The following is a 12,828-nucleotide window of genomic DNA, read 5'->3' as shown; positions in this document are numbered from 1 at the left end:
TTAATTCATGGGAACCTTCTAAGATGATGGTGTTGCTGAAGCCCCTGTCTTTTGAAACTGTATCCAGAGCAGTGCACATGGAGAGTAAGGTGACATAATAGGATTGCAGACTTAGGAAATGTGACTATTTGGATCTTTCCAGGAAAGAGCTATTACAATTGAAGGATTTTTCCATGTTAGCTAGAGCAGTGATTGTATTTGAAAATTATTTTTCATTCTTGCTATGGAAGACTTAATTTAGCTGGTATGTGTAAGAAAATTCTTTTGACAGCAGCCCTTTCAATTTTTCTGCCTTGAAGGCACCAGTGTGCAGCTGCATGGATGGTAATCCCATCTGTCCAGTGCAAACTGCAGAAGAGGATCATGCAGAAATGTGATTAGAACAAGCTTTAGCTGTGGCTGCTGCATGTTTCCACCAGGCAGAGTGCTCAGGGGAGATCAGCAGTACCCTGTGCTGGGCAGTGCTGCTGGGAGAAGGACTGGGGAGGGTGTTTAGGTTGTGCTCAGTGTGGCCGAGAGACCAAGTGTCAAGGGGAAGGTGGTGGCAGGGAGAAAGGATCAGAATCTCCTACAGCTGAGCATTTGCTCCTGGGATCCAATTAAAACTAATTCTAACAAAAAACACCCGAAGCTGAGGATTTCAAAATTGGATTTTAAATTAGTAGTTTAGGCATAGTATATTACTAGATCATTTTATCTGGAGGCCACAATTGATGAGACAATGCCCTAACAACTGGCTTTGGGGACTGACTGGTAGTGCTGCAGCTGGAGGAACAAGCCCTATACAACAAACGGGATCAGAAGGGATTTTGTGCCCCTAAAAATGCTGCATTTAACTAATGGCTCGGATTTAATCTGCTTCTCACTGCATAAAATAGATGGACATTTTTCTGGCCTTATTTTCCATTAACTGATAATGAAGGGTGGAGGAGAAGTCATAATCCAAAAGCCAACAAATGATGTTGCGGGTGGTGTTTGCATTTCGTGTAGATTTGAAAACCTGCTGGCTTCCGCGGCCTGAGCTGGGCTGGTCTCTGCCCTTCTGCCCCGGGCAAGCCAGCGGGACGGGCGTCTGCCAGGCCAGAGGAGGCCGCGGAAAGGCTCGGAGGGTAGGTTCACCCCTTCCTCCGGTCATCCATCCCCGGCAGCTGCCCGCGGCCACCCCCGCACCGCCCTGGACACGGGCTCCGCCGAGGGAGGGGCCCTCGGTCCGCGGAGCAGGAGCCGGGCGCGGCGGGGGCGGTTCCGGGACCCCCGTGAGGCCGCGCCGGGGGATGCCGCGGTGCGGGACCGAGCCCGGCGCGGCGCGGGGGGCGCGGGCCCGTCCCTTCCGGGGGCGGTGCCGCGGGCGGCGGCCCCAGCCGGGCTGCAGGGAAGCGCCCGCCCCTGCCGCCCCCGGCGTGGTAAGATGGCGGCCGCGGCTCAGGCGCTGAGCGGCACCGGGCTGCTCCTGGCCGCCGCCGCCCTCGCCCTCCTGGCCGTGGCCATCGGCACCGACTCCTGGTACGAGACAGACGCGCGGCGGCACCGCGAGCGCTGCCGCGGCTTCGGCCACAAGCGCAGCGACCCGCCCGGCTCCATGTCGGCGCCCAGCTCGCACCTGCCGCTCCGCGCCCGACCCCCGCGGGCGCTCCTGCCCGGGCGCCCCCCGGCCCCCGCCCCGGCCGCCGCCGCTTCCGCCGCGCTGGACTCGCACTGCGGCCGCCGCTTCAACTCCACCGTGTCGGGGCTCTGGAGGCGCTGCCACCGCGCGGGTTACGAGCCGGACAGCGAGGAGCTCATCCGGAAAGGTGCGGGGGCGGGGGGCGGCGGCGGCCCCGCCGCTGTCCGTGGTGCTGAGCGCGGTGCCTCCGGGGCTGCGGGCGGGGCGGCGGCTGCCGCTGCCGGGGCGAGAGCGGGCCGGCGGGCGGGCGCGGATGGAGCCCGGCGGAGCCGTGGCTCCCTGGCGTGCGGAGAGCGGCGAGCGCGGCCCTGACCCCATCCCGGGTCCTGTACGCCTCCCTCTCTGCTGGAAATGCTGCAGTGCTGGGTGGGACCGCGTCCTCAGAGAGCCCCTTCGGGGGCCCAGTGCAGGGCCTGACTCGGTGGGCGTCCTCCTAACCCTGACGCTTCCTTCTAATTGAGTGCCGAGAAACATGCAGTGTTGTTGATAGCACTGTGATTTTTGCAGCAAGGTGAAAGGGACCTGTTGTTCCCATTCTAGCATGAGGGAGTTCTCATTGCTGCAGTAGATTGCCAGGCTTTCATGGTGGCAGATGTCACTCAGGGCCCCCGGGGTGAAAGGGGAGAAAGCTATGGATCTTCTACTGTTGTGGCACATGGTACAAAGCCAAGCAGGCCATGAAGTATAAATAAAAGTCCTGCATTTGATGGTACAAATAACGTAGTGGGCTGACCCATGAAGTCAATCGGTTATGTATGGTTAATAATAAATAACAGACTTAGTGTTCCAGCAGGTACATATTAGCACAGAGAGAGTAGGAGTTGGGAAAAGTGCTTCCATTGAGGCACAAAATGGAAATGCTATCTTAAGAAAGCGAGAGCAGTTCTTCAGCTTGGCTTCCAACTGTGACGCCAGTCCTGCACAGCAGAGGCTGGATAGACTGGCACTGTGAATCTCAGCTCGTCTTTGTCCCTTCTTTCCAATGCACAGCAGTGACTCTTACTTCTCGAAACTCTAGTGCTGGCTTCTTTCTCAATTTATTCTCCTAGGATCCATTTTATGTCATTTCATTTTTATTTCCATGCTGAACTCCTTTCACTAAAAGGGGACTCATTAATTTCTTTCTATTAATTGTGGCTGTCATGTAAAATATTTATCTATTTTTCTGCTTCACATCAAGCAAAATGCTTTCAGCTCCCACTGAGATTAGCTAAGATGGGGGAACGGGTGGGAAGGATACTAGTTTGGTCTCAGTACTTCTCTTTCTAAGGTATTTTCCCAACACCACAACAAGTCACATAGAGAGGCTAGAGTCGGCATTCTATATGCAGGCCATTACAGGGTGGTGAATGGTCTTCCTCAGTGTTTGATGGGTAAAATTGAAAGGACTCTAAATCCAAAATGTTTTCTGTCTACTCTATTTCCTTTTTCCCCCAGCTGTTCTAATAAAAGACCTTGAGACCTTGCCTTTCCCTACAAAAAGCATTGCCCCCCTTATATTCTTTGCCTATTCGGTCTGCAGTTGCTACTGTAAAGATTTATGTGTCATCTTACAGAGGGAAATTATTAATAATAGTTCTTGTAGAATCAGATCTTTAAATAGATATGACTCTCTTATCCCTTCTCCTGACCTGCTTTACTAGCAGCCTTTCCTCGTTCCCACTGTCTGTCTTTTCTCTGACAACTGTGATTAAGCAGCCTTTTCCAACTGATGGTCAGGTGTGGCTGCATCTGAGCTGTTCTCTGTAGCATGATACCAGATCTGGTGCTTCTGAAAAGGAAAAGCTGGTATTTTTTCCTCTGGTGTGACCTGAAGATTGCTCCTGTGCACTGCTGGAAGTCCTATTCCTCCTCAATTTGCATTAAGTTTTCAGCTAGCTCTTTGGTGATGTGTGATGCCTTTCTTTATTCCTAGTATTCCTTAATCTAGTGAAAGAGGAGTAAATTTTTTCCAACAGTTCTGTGGTAATTTTGGTTTGGGTTTATAGTCTCCATTTTTTTCTAGTCTCTCTGGAATAAGATTTCTTTCCTTTCTGCATCTCTCCTGAATTCTGAATAAATTACTTAAGTCCATAAATACACATACTCATAGATAATTCCATAGATTTGTAGTCCATCTAATCTACTGCTATTAATACAAAGCAGTTTCATGGAAACTTGCATACTTGAGCATTGTAGATAATGATGCATATACAAGCATCCATTTATATATCTGGGATATTTAAAAAAGCAAAATATATTCACTTCATAAATTTAAAAGGAAAAAACTAGTCAGAAAATGTAGTGCAAAACTGAGAGGTGGGAAATGTTTAGATGTAAGATGGGAATGATATGTGAGATTTTTCTTATAATGCAAAATGACTATTTTGGAACTGTGAAAAAATACAGTTTCATTTTAAAAATACAATTAAAAGGAAAAAGAAGGAATGATGTAAAAACCACATGGGGGAAATGGAGATTAGCAAGAAGTAAGAGATAGAAGGTGAAGAACTGAACCATTTGGTGGGGAAACAGAGGATCTCTGTGCACATATGGGAGGTTCTCTGAGTGTAAGAACAGGAGCACTACACGTCATCTTGTAGAGCCTGTGCTATGTGGATTCCACATTCAATAACTGATGCTACAAAAACCATCTGCATGGGCTGTTCTTAAGCAGTGAGGTACTGCAAGGGTTCATTATATATTGTTTAGGGGTCTTCTCTACCTATTGGTAGAGTAAAAAAGTGTTGCTTACAAAATGGTGACAGTAGAAGATGATGAATTGGGAAAGATCCATTCTAGCAGGATGCTTTGGATGACTTGGTGGGCTCATTGAACATGTGCTTTAAAATCCCAAAACTGAAGGATTAAAAAATAAAAGGTTCATCGCTGTTGATAAACCAGGCATTTTATTGCTTTTCAGGCTTGCTCTGAAAAGTCTCTGGAGTGGGACTGGTACATCTCATATATACTGAGAAGACTTGGTACCACGATGTAGCTGAGAAAGTGAGGAGAGCCACTGGATCCTAAAGCAGAGGAACACACCAGTTTGGGGCCATAGTGAGGCCCTTGAGAGAAAACTGCTCAGTCCTGGTATCTGTACTTCCCATTCTTTCTCACTGATGAGAAGTGGGAAGAGTTACAGGATTGCCTGTGAGGTCTGTAGAGGATCTATTATAGTGACATGTTTAACAAACTTGATCTGTTTGGTCATGGTCCTTGGTAAGTATGTTCTGTCAGTGGGATCTGTCAGAGTTCTTGGGGTATTTTAAAGAAAGGTTGATTCATTTGATCTGGTGGCCCTTGGGTGACAATGTGGACACAGTGAATGCGTGGCCGTGGTGCTCCTTACAATCCTGGGCAGAAATGGTCGGAAAAGGCCTGGAAGCTTCAATGGCCAATTGGTCCTGGGGCATGAAGGAGGGGAGGGCCAGGCCTCACATGGTATTTAGATGCTAGCTGGCTGTGGCTGCTCATGAGTAGGAGGGAGTCTCTCCCAGCTGTGTGAGAGTTGAACTGCTCTGATACTGGGCCATGTAGCAGAATTGGAAATGACCCCCTCCATTTCTTCATAAACCTCTGGCACATTGTGTAAAGAAAACCTGCATGTCTCAAAGCTGGAGACAAAAACTAAACTGAAAATCAGGGTGTGCTAAGCCCGGGATTACAGACTGAATGTATCACAGCAGGGTTGGTGTTTCCTTGTTTCTGGCAGCTTAGGAATAAGGGGCCTGTGCTCTGCCTGGGTATCTGGCTAGTCTAGCAAGCAAACTCTGACCTTTCCCATCCTTCGTCTTCAGTCAGGAGAAAGGACTCATCCGGAGACACTCATGTATACTCTTCCAAGGGGAACCTGTCTGCAGTTGCAATCCTGAGGGGTAAAAAAAAAACATGTTGAGGATGAGGTGTTAGAAACAATGTTGGCTGTGAGAAGGCACAGGAATGTAGCTGGGCCATGAAAGTGTCAGTGTGACACTGCTGGATGCCGTTCATGTTTATTTTTTAATCAAGAAAATTGTACATGCAGTGTGACTTTCACAGTGTTCTGTTAAAGCCCTTAGAAATGCTGGCATCAGGCTGTCCATCTAACCTTTTTCTTGGCTGTGTGCTTTATGGTTAACTAATGACCTGGAGGAGAAGGAAGCACCTGCCTCCTTCTGTCCTGCATTCCCAATGTACTTGTGTGCCAAAACAGACAACACACACTTGTTGTTCACCGTGTGACTGTTCTATTCAAGCCCTTGCCTGAAGGCAAAGGTTTTCATTTTGGCAGGCTTTCTTATGGTACTTGTCTGAGTGTGTGTTGTAAAAAAAAGGAAATCACTTTGCTAGCAGGTTTCTGAAATGGAGGGCAGGATGCTGTCCCTATTTTATAGGCTGCAATTTCAGGTATGTAAGGCTCAGATCCAAGGACATACTGGAGGACCTTTGAAACACCTTTTGCTTAACAATAACTTTAGACTGCAATCCTGATTTTGATTTTTACTTTTTTTCTTGAGTACTTAGAGAACAAGGTGTTATATGGCTTTAAATGCAGTCCTGCAGAGTACCTGGTCATATTTGAGTGCATGCCATCTCTTCAAGTGAGACTTAGAGATTCACTCAGAAAATGGTCAACACAGACTAGTGATGGTAAATGCAAAATTGAGGTTCTGAAGGGTGCCTGGGTGCATGTTAAAATTTCCTGGGAGAAAATGACTTAGGTATCCAGCTGAGATCACACTCACTACTTCTCCAAGTCTCTGACTCTCTTGCCTGCCTATTTCAACTTTTCTAGAAGATCTGCAGAGAGAGGCCTCCCTTGTTTTGCCTATGGTGGCTCACATTAGAGTGGGTCCAGCCTGTGCTCTCAGGAAAATGGAATCTTGTTGGAAAAAGAGCTTGTGCTGGTGTGATCAAAGGCTGTTACCAAGCCTATGGATTAGAGGTCAGCACTGAGCTAAAGCCCTGAAATCTGTGCAGTCCTGAGCTTTTTTTTTTTTTTTTTTTTTGCAATTTTGCTGTTTTAATATAATTGTTATGTGCTAACTATATAAAATCAGCACTTTGAGTTCTGGGGAAGAAAGGATTAGGAGTACAGTTTTTAAACCAGAGGCAGAATGAATTGATATCCAAAAATTTTTAAATAACCAGTTTTGTATGGGAAGGTGGAGAGGTTTTAGTTTTAATTTACATGTTAAACTCCTGGAATAATAAAGAGCCAATATTTTTCTTAGTGATGTCTTAGCTGAGAAGTCCATAGCTTTGATCATAAGGGATGTATGTCTCTAGTCTTTGCTTTTTCTTTAATGAGCTATAAAAATAGTAATCCTTGCTCTTATTTAAAGTGCTGCTTCATATGTACTACTTTTATGATCAGGAAATGTAAGTGCATAAATAATACTTTTAATGAATGCAGTGTATTATAATCTGAAATCTGATGTCATTAGTTCTATTTACATATTTCTCAACAGTCCATGCAAATCGTTGTGTTGCTGATCATTGCTCAGGCGGCTCCAGAGCCCTGTCTTGAGGCAGGTGCAAGGAGGGAGAGGAGGGAGCCCTGCTCAGCAGGAGAGGGCCCCTGGCTGCAGGTGAAGGGCAGCACCTCTGTGCACTGTGTGCAGCTGCAAGTGCTCTGTGCTGCTGGGGAAGCAGCAGGGAGCCACAGCAAGGGAAGGGGTGGTGGGAAGCACAGCTGAGAATTGGAGCCCACTTGAAATGGGAGGAAATGCAGATCACCTTTCCCTCCCTGGCCTGTTGGCTGGAATTGCCTGGGCCTCTCATATGCAGCTTCTGATCTTGTGAAATGGGGGCTTCCTCTTTGCAGATCCTTGCCGAAACCAGGTCAGTACAGTCCCAGTGAATATGGTTAGAGAACAAAATCAAGCTTCTCATTGCTGTGGGAGCCACAGAGAGATCAGTTCTTCTGGGTTTTCTAGTGTCTTTTGCAAAGCTGATCACTGAATCTGCAGCTCTCTGGTAGTGATTGTTCACCAGCTTAATTGCTCACTGGCCAGTTGATTGTTTTTGAATGGTTCTTCTGCTCTAACATTCTAATAGTGGTAATGGCCCTGTAGCCACTGTTTAAGAGAAACTGTTTCTACTATTTAGCTCTTTTATCTTTCTGGTTGCTCTCTTCTACTCCACCATCCATGTTTATTCTCCCCCAATTTCTAAATTAAGAATCCCTTTCAAGAAGAGCATGCTTGTAAGTTCACATTTACATTTGGGGTACACTTTTCTTTTAGCTATTATGGAAACATAGTATTCTACCTGGATACTACTGTTCCCTGAAATTAAGCAAAGAGCCAATGACTATTGGAGAGAATTCAAAAGATTCTCCTATGCAGTTCGCTTTCCAGCATTCATTCAAAATTTTCAAAGTGTTACAATTCTGTCTTCTTAGAGATGAAGCGGTCCTGTTGGTGCTTGGCCACATTCTTGTCTGCTTAGACATCCCAAAAAAGATCACAGCAGTTCCTCTAGAAAGCTTTTAGACATGTTTTTCCTGACTCTCATTACTGTTTAACTTCAGCTGTTGCTTCTTGGAGAGACACCTGGCTCCTGCTTTGCCAGTGTTTCTTTGTAGGTTCTTTCCCCTCCTAATCCCAAAGCCTTTGAAGTAAACAGCTCTTTTTTGGCTACGTTTGCCCTGTTACTGAACGAAGGCTTCCCCTGTGCGAGCTCTGCTGGGCTAGCCAGCCCAGCAGCGCGTGCGAGGCCAGAGGGCTTTCCTGCTGTTTCACACCGATGTCTCTTCACAGGAGTCATTCAGCGCTGCACTGCTGTGAAGTACCACTACACCTCCAGCTCTCTGCCTCGCAACTTGCCCATCAACATCACCAACACCATCCGGCAGGATGAGTGGCACGCGCTCCGTAAGTGGCCCTGAGCAGGCTCAGGAATGTTTGCATCACTGAATGCCCTAATGCAGTGCCAGCTGAGGGCTGGGATCACCTCATCTAAGCATGGCACTGGGCTCTAAGCATAGAGACAGATTGATTAGTGAGGAAGTGCAAGCAGCCAACTGTATGATTGGAAGGGGACATAGGATTTGGAGGGGCTTAAAGCTGGGAATTCAGGAATACAGATGTATTTGCAAGGTGTCATCATATTCTGGATCTGAGCACAGACAGTTCCTAGCTGGCTTACAGCAAAGGTGCTGCATCACTGTATAGATCCTGTTGCAATTTTCTGTGTGCACACCAGTGACCTGATTCAACCCCCTGGTGACCAGTTTTTTTAGGGAACATCTCAGTTTGTCTTTGCACCAGCACTCGGCCCACAAGCTGCCTTACGCCCAAGTCCTTCCCACACGGATAACTGACCTGTAGCCTGTGACTGAGAATGATCTAATCAGGTTTTTTTTGCTCCCACTTCTCTCTGTTTTTTTTTATTCTATTGCTTACATAATTCAACGTAGCCCCTGTCATGTGAGAGTCAGTGCCAAGGAAATCCTAGTTCAGCTGGAGACTGAACTAGGAGGAGACAAGAACGGCAATTTTACTATGGAAAGCAAAGTGCTGTTCATGACACTGGTACCCAAGCTTTTTTTTAGAGCTTGTTACTGGAGTTGTTCCCATAATACTGTATTGATCTGCTGTCTGCTTCTGTCCTCCCACTATTCCTCTTTTCATTTCACACTGTGTGCCTCCCATGCACTAATCCTTTAGTCCTCTCCAGTGTCCCCTCTTGCTTCTTCTATTTTCAGCAGAAAATTTTCCCCCCCAACAAACTGTCCCAAAGAAAGATGTCACAGCAAAAAAAAAAAAAAAAAAAAAGAAAAGAAAAGAAAAAAAAAAAAAAAAAAAGAAAAGCCCTTGCAGTACTAACATGAGTTTGACATGAGTTTGTGATGTACCCCTTCTGTCCCATGCTGGGGAGTATTTGGCTGATACTTTGGATAGAAATGCTCTCCAGTTATACAGTGTGCAGCAAAATGGAGCCATTTTAGATGCATTCCCTTAGTTTCAGTGTAATGGGCAAACTACCTCAAAGAAGCTACGGGAGAAGTCCATGGTTGAAATATAAACTTTAGAACCAGTAAATCCACATCTGGCCTCTGCACTGGCTGTTTTCTCTAGGTACTGCCATCTTCATGTCTTTTGTCTTCCTTTTCCTTCAGATCTGCGGAGGATGACAGCTGGCTTCATTGGCATGGCTGTCTCCATCATCCTGTTTGGGTGGATCATTGGTGTGCTGGGCTGCTGCAAACAGCAGGAGCTCATGCAGTACGTGGCTGGGCTGCTCTTCCTAATGGGAGGTGAGAGCCTTTTGCTTCTGCTCCTCAAGTCACCACATTCAGTATTGCTGCCTTGTAAAAATAAAAGTAACGTCAGCCCACCACAACTACATGAAGGAGTTTCTTAGTGCAGCAAAATGTCAGCTCAGTGCAGTTACTACTTCCAGCACTGGGCAGGACCTGTGCTTGTGTGGGTGCTGCATGTTTCTTAGTAGACCCTAATGTGTGTGTATGAGCCTTCTGCTCTAGAGGGCTGGTGTGTAGCACGGGGGCCATGTGCACAATAGTACAGTCCTCTGGCTTGCTCCAAGTGTGCAGCCTGTGGCTCCTGTCAGCTCAGCCCAGTTTTCCCTAGGAATCATAACAAACAAACATAAGTTAATGTGGAGCACCTTTCTGGTACTCAAAGATGCTTAGATCTTCATGTAATGATGAAGTCCAAACCAGCCAAGCCTGGGAGGACATTGGCCCAGTGATAAGGATGTGAGCTCAGTGCTTGCATCTGTTTGTCCTGGGTGGGAGCAGCCTTTCTGTATGACCAAAGTTTTTTCTGAACTTTGGTTTTTCAGCTTGAAAATGGGCAGTATAGACCTGGAGTCTAGTGTAGTACTGTATATTAAACATACTGGAGTGCCTTGTGTCTTCTTAGGCTTTTTCTCCTCTATACAGGTGTTCAGTGAATGTGTAGCAGATGACAGAAATCTGGGCAAGCTTTGTGGGCCTAGGGTACAGCTGGCAGAAATGTAGGTGCTCCTAGTGGAAACCAAAAAGTGCTGCACTTTGCAGCCCTGGGATTCAGTGAGCTAATTACCTTTCATAAGAGAAACTGGCCAAGTACTGTCTGGAACCTGATGACATTAGACACTGGAAATAGTCTCAGGATAATCAAAGCATGATGACCTATGACTGAGCTCAAAATTGCAATGAAAGGTGCTAAGGTAGTACTGGTTATTTGTAAAGCAAGGTATCCTGTAGTCCTACATGTTTTCCCTTCTTTTTTTTTTTTTTAGTTGGTTTTTTTTTTTTTTTTTGTTTTGTTTTGTTTTTCTCTGCCTTATAAGGAGAGTGGCCAGTATGACTGCAGAAAAAAACCCAAGGGTAATTCTTGATTTTGAAAATGCATGACTTTGAAAATACTGAGGGAAAAACCAGAGCATAATTAACCTGTCTGAGGGCAGTGTAGAACCCTCTTGCTTTTGTCCTGCAGGTACTTGCTGTATCATCTCACTCTGCACATGCGTAGCTGGGATCAATTTTGAGCTATCCCGCTATCCTCGCTACGTCTATGGGCTGCCAGAGGACATCAGTCATGGCTATGGCTGGTCCATGTTCTGTGCCTGGGGGGGCCTGGGCCTCACCCTGCTGGCTGGGTTCCTCTGCACTTTGGCCCCGTCACTCAACACCTCCCGGGCATCTGTACAAAAACCCAGACAAGAAAATGGGGCCGTGTGACCCCAGAGAGTGAGGAGAGACTCTGGAAAGCGCAGCCTGGGCAGAGCTGTGGGTTAACACCAGGAAGAGGTGGCATGTCAGCGTGTGGGGAGCAGTGCCAGAGCTGTCGGAATGCCAGCCCATGGGACGCTGCTACAGCCTCCAGTCGCAGACACGGACATTGCAAGTAACTCCAGGTCTGAATTATTGGCAACTTGATCATTGATGGTTTAAGGGGGACAGTTCTTTCAATTTGTTTTTCTTCTGTTTACAAGGGATTAAGTCCAAGATTGTGTCTTTTTTTGTGCTGTTTTTTGAACTGTACCTCCATGGTCCTGTTATTGTCCAGTTGTAAGGGATGTTTACGCACCAACTCTATTGCTGCAGGTCTGTGTAATTCAGACCCAATTTAGGGCAAGGAGCTAAGTGAAGTTGGCTTGAACACTTTTGCAACAGGCATGTCTTGTGTTGGCTCAGGCCATCCTTTCCCAAAAGAACCTTGATCTAAGCTGAGGTTTAGGCCAAAGAATTAGCCCATTCTTAGTATTAATTTATTTAAATCAGAAACCTGTGCTATTCCATGCTGTGGATTCAGCTATTTACTCACTACTCAAACTGTTTCCAAAAGGAGCTAGCTGTAACTGAGCAGCAAGACTCCAAGAAAACTCTTACAGATTCTGGGAAAGCAGAGGAAAGTTTTTCTCAGCTTCTTACACAGTGAAGGTTATTCATCTGGCTAACATACCCTTGTTTTAATGGGGAGATGTACACAACATGCAGCTTTTAACTATTCCACCAGACGTACGTTTTTCAAAATGTGTCATAGTTTGAGCTGCCAGGATCAACTTTCACTTCTGAACTAACTTCTGGGTGCAACTCCTGCTCTGTGAAAGGAGATGAGTAATTCTCCCTGGGCTCAAATAACAGTACTGCTAAAATAGCAGATGTACAGCCCCATCTAACATTAGTGTCCAAAGGAACCACAGTGTATTTTCCTCAGGAACGCGTGGCTTCTGCCCCTTCCACTGTCAAATGCCCTGAGCGCAGTGTGTCAAGAACACGCGTGTTCTGCTGGAACAAGATCCCTCTCCAAAATGAGCACTAAGGACTTGGTACCAGCACAAGTACTAGGGCTAACTCAGGAACATCAGCCAAAGTACTTTGGAGTGCATTTTTCTTTCATCCATCTATTCCTTTTTTCCTTCTTACATCCCCACCCCTCTCCCAAGTGTCCAAAAACTGCACAGGTAAAGATGAGATGGCCAGCATTTGGAGATGTTTACATTGTATTTAAAATACAATACAGTGGCATGTAAGATACTTAATGCTAAAGTCAGTGTATTTATGAAAAGTGTAATTTTTAAATGGAAGTTGTAATTCTCAACTGGCATTAAAAGTACTGAAAGACTTGCTCGGTGGATGAAACCTCGAATTCTTTATGACTAATGACCTGACTGATTCCCCAGAGAGCTCACATACACATACCAGCAACAGTGTTAAAGCTTCAGGAGTTAAGTTCACATGACAAAGT

At 46.3% G+C, this 12,828-nt stretch overlaps 1 protein-coding gene across 1 annotated transcript; it reads left to right on the top strand.

Moving 5' to 3' along the window:
- Positions 1-1,408: 1,408 nt before the first annotated feature.
- On the top strand, positions 1,409-12,709 carry LOC132074438 (transmembrane protein 178B-like). The gene is made up of 4 exons (XM_059474263.1): positions 1,409-1,790; positions 8,389-8,502; positions 9,750-9,887; positions 11,074-12,709. The coding sequence occupies exons 1-4, from the start codon at positions 1,409-1,411 to the stop codon at positions 11,316-11,318; spliced, it is 879 nt and encodes a 292-aa protein (XP_059330246.1). The 3' UTR covers positions 11,319-12,709.
- Positions 12,710-12,828: the final 119 nt, after the last annotated feature.

Source organism: Ammospiza nelsoni, chromosome 6 (genome assembly GCF_027579445.1).
Source record: "Ammospiza nelsoni isolate bAmmNel1 chromosome 6, bAmmNel1.pri, whole genome shotgun sequence".
NCBI classification, from domain to species: domain Eukaryota; kingdom Metazoa; phylum Chordata; class Aves; order Passeriformes; family Passerellidae; genus Ammospiza; species Ammospiza nelsoni.
Note: the sequence above shows the minus strand (reverse complement) of the source record. Positions and strands in the feature narration are given on the sequence as shown.